This window comes from Charadrius vociferus, unplaced genomic scaffold (assembly GCF_000708025.1).
Source record: "Charadrius vociferus isolate BGI_N301 unplaced genomic scaffold, ASM70802v2 scaffold266, whole genome shotgun sequence".
NCBI lineage: Eukaryota > Metazoa > Chordata > Aves > Charadriiformes > Charadriidae > Charadrius > Charadrius vociferus.
This window is the reverse complement of record NW_009649114.1, coordinates 918,809-925,533: the sequence shown is the minus strand read 5'-3', so window position 1 is coordinate 925,533 and position 6,725 is coordinate 918,809. Positions and strand designations below refer to the sequence as shown.

Below are 6,725 nucleotides of genomic sequence, written 5' to 3'. Positions count from 1 at the left end.
GGCTGTGGGCGAGCGGGCCCCTGTGCCTACAGAGGTTAAACCCGGCCCCTGCCGTGTCGTCTGCGCAATTCCTGCCTTGAACTAGTTAATGTCTTACAGCGGGACGGGTCAGCATCCAAAAAACCCATGTAAATGCCTTACTGCACCTGGGCAGTGTGTGCACTGGGGGTGGGAGGTCACAGCCTTCGCCGGGGCCCGGGACGTGTCTGTGCCCTCTCCAGGGGTGGCTTTTTGGCAGAGTCTGATGGTAGATCCGTGCCTCGGTCACTGTAACTGGCCCTTGAAGCGTTCATCTTTAGTGACCTTAAATACTTTGACTTCTGTCTGGTACAAAGATGTTTTTTCCCCTCCTGATGTTGGAAAATGAAGCATCCTTTGCTTATGAAGTGGTCAAGCGTCTGTGCAGGTGACATCTCCAAGGAGCACAGCTGGGGAGTGGTGTACCCCGTGGGTTTGGTGGGACTTGAGCAGATTCTTTACTTTGTCAGTTAAGGTGCCGGCAGATGAGGGGAAAGGCAGCAGGATGCAGGGCAGGAACACTGCCTGTGCCGGAGCATTGCAGCAAGAAATACAGATCTCCCCAGGCAGAGGGTGTGAGAGCGACTTTTGCTCTGGACGAGGTATTCTGGTATCTCTCCCCATCCTCAGGAGTGCGCCTGAATGGGGACGTGTGCCTGGCTGGTGGCTCCGGCCGTGCCGGTGCCCATGAGCATCATTCTGAGCATCAGTCTGCCCTCCGACAGGAGTCTGATCCCTTCCCGGGGTTCCCCCACTGCTTCTCTGCAACCGGCTACGGCTCTCGGGTGCCTCACGCTCTCGTTTCTCCCCCATGCAGACTGCCGGTACACGTGCCACCAGGAGTGCCGCAGCCTCATCCAGCTGGACTGCCGTTCGCCGGGCCAGTGCCAGAGCCAGCTCTCGCCCGAGAGCACCCTCCTGCCGCCCCGCAGCCAGGTACGCCGGGGAGGGGGCTCCGTGGGGCGGGGGGACACACACACAGCCTCCTGGTGACCAACAGCATCTCCTTCAGAGACCTGGTTTCTTGCTCCTGAAGTGTTGTGCAGGAGGGAGGTCTTGTCAGCGGGGGCAGCACGTGGGTCCCGCAGACCCCACCAGCGCTCGCTAAGGAGTTGTCTATATGCTGTGTACACCTTGCCTGTGTGACAGACTGGTCAGGGTTGGAAAGGACCTCTGGAGATCATCTAGTCCAACCCCCCTGCTAAAGCAGGGTCACCCAGCGTAGGTCGCAGAGGAGCGCATCCAGGCGGGGTTTGAATCTCTCCAGAGGAGACTCCACAGCCTCTCCGGGCAGCCCATTCCGGTGCTCTGCCACCCTCACAGTAAAGAAGTTTTTCCTCATGTTGAGATGGAATTTCCCGTGTTCCAGTTTGTGCCCGCTGCCCCTTGTCTGTCGCTGGGCCCCACTAAAAGAGTCTGGCCCCATCTTCTCGCCACCCGCCCTTTAGATATTGATCAGTGTTGCTGAGATCCCCTCTCAGCCTTCTCTTCCCTAGGCTGAACAGCCCGGGACTCTCAGCCTCTCCTCCCAGGAGAGATGCTCCAGTCCCCTCAGCATCTCCGTAGCCTCCGCTGGACCCTCTCCAGCAGTTCCCTGTCTTTCTTGAACTGGGGAGCCCCGAACTGGACACAGTGCTCCAGATGTGGCCTCCCCAGGGCAGAGCAGAGGGGGAGGATGACCTCCCTGGACCTGCAGGTCTCTCTAATGCCCCCCAGGAGACCATTGACCTTCTTGGCCACAAGGGCACATCGCTGGCTCGTGGGCAACTTACATGCCCTGTCTGGGACCTCTCTGGGCAGCCTGTGCCACTGCTCTGCCACCCTCAAATTAAAGAAGTTCCTCCTCATGTTGAGATGGAATTTCCCGTGTTCCAGTTTGTGCCCGCTGCCCCTTGTCTGTCGCTGGGCCCCACTAAAAGAGTCTGGCCCCATCTTCTCGCCACCCGCCCTTTAGATATTGATCAGTGTTGCTGAGATCCCCTCTCAGCCTTCTCTTCCCTAGGCTGAACAGCCCGGGACTCTCAGCCTCTCCTCCCAGGAGAGATGCTCCAGTCCCCTCAGCATCTCCGTAGCCTCCGCTGGACCCTCTCCAGCAGTTCCCTGTCTTTCTTGAACTGGGGAGCCCCGAACTGGACACAGTGCTCCAGATGTGGCCTCCCCAGGGCAGAGCAGAGGGGGAGGATGACCTCCCTGGACCTGCAGGTCTCTCTAATGCCCCCCAGGAGACCATTGACCTTCTTGGCCACAAGGGCACATCGCTGGCTTGTGGGCAACTTACATGCCCTGCCTGGGGGGATGATGGAGGTTGTGTGCGTGGACATCCCTGTGCTGTAAACGCCTGTGGAGCTATGTGGTGTTTGAAACGCTGCGGTCGGCCGGGCTGCCTGGAGCAGAGCAGGAGAGGAGCAGTGTCCTCTGGGGACGTCAGCCCCCGCGCTGCAGCCCGGCCCTGACCGGGTCGGTACCGGCGTTAAATCGTGTCCCGGCACTGGGTGCAAAGCGCTTGAAAAGGAGCAGCAAAGGTGCGTTTGTGCACCTTGGCAGAGCACGAGCACGGATTTTGCGAGGAGCACCGGCTTAATAGCTGTGATTTAAGAGTTTCGGTAGTGCCAGGGGATCGGGACCCTTCAATCTGTATTAGGGATGTGCAGTAATCCCCGGGGCCACTCCGGAAGGCTTACCTGGTCCCTTAATCCCCCCGAGGGTCCTGTGGCGTCTGTGATGCCGGCGTGGGTGTCTGCCGGGACAGGCTGCAGCACGTGCAGCGGGGCGCAGTGAGACTGGCCGATGCCAGGCGAGTTGAGACGTAAGATACTTATTGCTGGGAGCTTAAAACATTGCTTAGAAGCCTGCCCGAAGGGGATTTGACTTGCACAGAGCCGTTTCAATCCCTATATGCTTTTTTTAAAAACTGTCTTCTCTCCTTCATTATAACCGTGCGTTTATATTCCCCTTTGCGGAGGACCTTGATGCCCTTGTGCGGAACTGGAAATGGAAAGGCTCATTTTTGTCAAAGAAGATGTGGGGTTTCTGTTGGGCGCGTGAAGAGCCGGCGGTGGGGTTTGGTGGTTGTCTTTGCTGTGCACGGTCGGCAGAGCTCGGGCATGCCGGCGCGTGGCGCGGCGATCGCTGCTCAGAAGAACATGGTCAGGAGGGAACGTGATGTCAGATGGGATTTATTTTGTAAGTTATGCGTTACAAGGGGACTCCGAATGGATTCTCCACTGAGCGTTGAGGTATTTGTATAAGGGCACGAAGCCATTGTATAAGGGTGCGAAGCCAGATTTGTGTGTGTTTACATCTCCTTCCAATGCGGTTGGGCTTCCCCCAGCAGCGTGAGAAAACCGTGATTTTTAGAAAAATTAGAAAGGCTTGTTTCCTCTTCAGGGTGATAACACCAGCCGGGGGTTATTGATGGTCCTAATAATAAACACAGAGCCTGCACTACACGGCAATTCATCACTCTGACACGTCTCTGGTGTGATCCCGGGGAGGGGGGAGGCGTTTTGTGCCAAGGAAACAGAAGTCCCTCCGATTACAGCAGCAAACAGATATCCATAAACCCATCCCGAGGTCCTGGTCGGGATCCACCGCCCAGCGAAGCCCAGTCTGGAGTCTCATTACCTGTGCTGGGAGAGGCTGGGGGGGGGGTGGCGGGAGGTCTGGGGGTGAATGAGGGTGAATCACGGCAATAAAGCTGCGTTCTCATTTGTCAATAATGGATAATCAGGGAAAAATCATCTTCAAGTTTACTTGATCGAAGCCCACAAAGCTGAGCACACAGCCGGGTGCCTGGCGTGGTTCTGTTGGCCCAGCGGGTTTTGCTGCTCAAAAGAAGGATGGAGGGAAAAGTGTCAGTATTCCAGAAAGAGACTAAAAGGGTACCTGAATACACCGGGGGAAAAAAGGGGGATTGCACACTGAAAACACAAGCAACTTAAATTAATAACTGGCGTAGTTGGAAGGTATTAAATAGTAGTATCAAATGTAAGCAAGCGAGAAGCATCAGAGAAATAGCTACTTTAATATCACGTAGTTAAGCGCTGTTACCGTGTAATACCAGGCATTAATAATTTGGGCTTTGATCCAGCGAAGTACTTAAGAGTGCATTACATTTGGGTCCCAGATTAGCCTCCCTGGGTGAAATCCAAACTCTGCTGAAGCTGAGGAAAGCCTCGGCCGGTCTCAGCAGCACCGGGAGTTTGGTCCCTGGTCTCAGCAGAGCTGGTCGTGTGCTTCCCACCTGCGAGGAGCTGCAGGTCACTGGTGGGTGGGTTCTCTGGGGGCTGTTGTGCTCTGTGATCATTAGCTGGAGCTGCTTTTGAACCAACGGGTCAAAATTGCTTGGGTTTTTTTTTTTTTTTTTTTGCTTGGTTGTTTTTTTACGGAGCTCATCTCCCAAGAAGGTGGACCGCAATGGAAAAGTGAAGGCTTCTTGGAGAAGCCTGTCGAGCAAAGTAGTGGGAGCGCATCCAGCTTCGCGTGGGGCACTGGAAAGCTGGCAGCACCTTGTTCCCACTGCGCATCGCCCAGCGCTGAGGCTTCGGTGAGGACTCAACGCCTGTGCCATTCATCGGCCCAACGCTCACTTTCTGCTCGTGTTGCACACGCTCAAATTAAAACTCTTCTAAATATAGCCCTGTGAAGCTGAGGAGGTTTGTGCCGTGGCAGAAGTACGGGTGCTGCTAAGAGGATAGCTTATTTATTTGCACTGTTACGAGTTGCTTTGTAAATATGCCATTTGGATTCTTGCCTTCCTCTTTGAGATGCAGATGTTGCATCCTCCTGCTAGTCTTTACATTGGCATCCCGGTTTGTATTCATGGGATGCTGCTGGCTGTGGGTACAGAGCTATCAAGGGCTCGTAGAAGTTTAAGTCCTTCAGCTCACAGATACAGATGGAAGGGTGTGAAACACCATCTGCAACCTATCAAGAGGGGAAGAGGTTTTTGTGCGTGGATGATAGTTTGTGCAAAGATCTTGGAGACCTTTTGGACCAGTCAAAGGAGCCCTGTGACCTGAAGGAGGGAGTGATAGCCCCAGTTTATAGGAGGGGTTTGCTGGTGGTCCCACTGGGGATAGTCAAGCTGGGGAGTAGAGCCGAGGCTGCTGCCGGCTCTCCGCGCTCGCTGGCCTGGCGTGAAGATAGCACTTAGCGATGGCGAGAGTGATGCCTTGGAAAGGACATGAAGGAATTAACATAAGAAATGCCATCTGGGCACAGTAGTGCCTTCTCGCCCTGAGGTTCCTGATCTGTCCTGCAGCAGAGAGGACAGTGTGCTGCTGCTGCGGTCTCCCTGCGAGCAGTGCCATGGGCACTCCTTGGGGTTATGTCTGGACCATCGTTTTTAATAGCTGTCAGTGAGCTCTTTCTGATGAGTCCGAGCCTGCACATCCACTGCCAGAACACCTAGTGACGAGTTCTGCAAATCTGACCCTGCGTGGCCTGGAAAAGCACTCCTCCTTTTGGTGTTAAACTTACTGCACTCTTCGTGTGACCGTCTCCTGCAATTTTGTCGCTCTCCGTCACAGCTATGTTCTCTCTAGTCCTTCCTTTCCAGATCCAGGCTGGTCCCAGGCATGGAAACCTTCCTGTACCTCTCGTCTGCCCTGCCCTGCATGGTACCTCTTCCAATTCTTTATCCTTTCTTGGACTGGCTGGCCGAGTTTGCGTGAAGTGTTTGAAGTGTGGGCATAGGATGGATTTATTCAGTGGCACGGTACTCTCAGGTCTTGTTCCCTCTTCCGTTTCTGAAGTATGGTGGAGAATTATTCGCCTGTTCTTTTATACCACATTGCTGCAGCAGAGTCCTTTTTAACACGGTGTGTCAGGCTTTTCGTTGGTCCCAGCAGCCTGCTCGTGAATACACGCTGCTTTCCAGGTGGGTGGGGAGAGCCGGTGCCAGGATGCGCTGCGTCCCCATGGATGCGCTGCGTCCCCATGGATGCGCTGCGTCCCCATGGATGCATGGCCCCGCACGGGAGCCCTCTGCAGAAAGGGGGATGATTGCCCGTGGGGAGCAGGGCCCTTCCCCAGCCCACCTCTCCAGAAATACCTGTGATCTTCACCACAGAGGAAGGTCACAGCTGCTTTAAAAGCTGCTGGGTACAGTGCAGGGTATTGGCAGGGGGGTGGTGGCCCTGGAGGGGCCGGGGGAGAGGGATGGAGAGGGCGGCTCTGGGGATGGGTCCGTGCCGAGCTGTGTCTCTGCGGGCGGAGAGGGGAGCAGGGATGATGCTGTCGCTCTGAGGCTCTTTCTGAGGCCAACACAGCATTTTAATCAGTCTGGAGCGAGTGCTTCTTGCAAACAGGACTGCAGCGCTCAACGGCGTTTCCCTGGGCTGCAGTCAACGCTGCCTCAGCCGGGTGCCAGTGCTGCTGACATCGCTCCCGCCGCTCTAAAATTAGCTGGGGAGCACAGAGGTGCCCACTGCCTCCCGGAGCATGGTGACCGGGGGCTGCCGGCACCCCCAGGGAGGGTCTGAGGCCACGTCCTCATCAGCCTCCCCCCTTCCCCACCACCTTTCGGCAGCCCTCGGTCAGGCTCGGTCCAGCCCGGGTTTGCTTCCCTGCGACAGCAGATGCACCGCAGCTCTCCAGGAAGCGCTTAACAGGGAAGGAGCATGAAGCCATCCTGCCGTGGCGATGTATTTTTGGGTAGCAAAGGAGATGCCGGAGGTCCCCGGGGGCTGAGCAGAGCCCTGGGT

The 6,725-nt window shown here is 55.9% G+C and overlaps 1 protein-coding gene across 1 annotated transcript in view; it reads left to right on the top strand.

The window, feature by feature from the left end:
* The first annotated feature begins 660 nt into the window (after positions 1-660).
* Positions 661-6,725, top strand: part of RASSF5 (Ras association (RalGDS/AF-6) domain family member 5) — a 22,478-nt gene continuing 16,413 nt past the window's right edge. Inside the window, exons 1-2 of the mRNA XM_009888278.1 lie at positions 661-745; positions 836-954. Coding sequence (XP_009886580.1) covers positions 661-745; positions 836-954 — 204 coding nt within the window. The remainder of the gene's footprint in view (positions 746-835; positions 955-6,725) is intronic.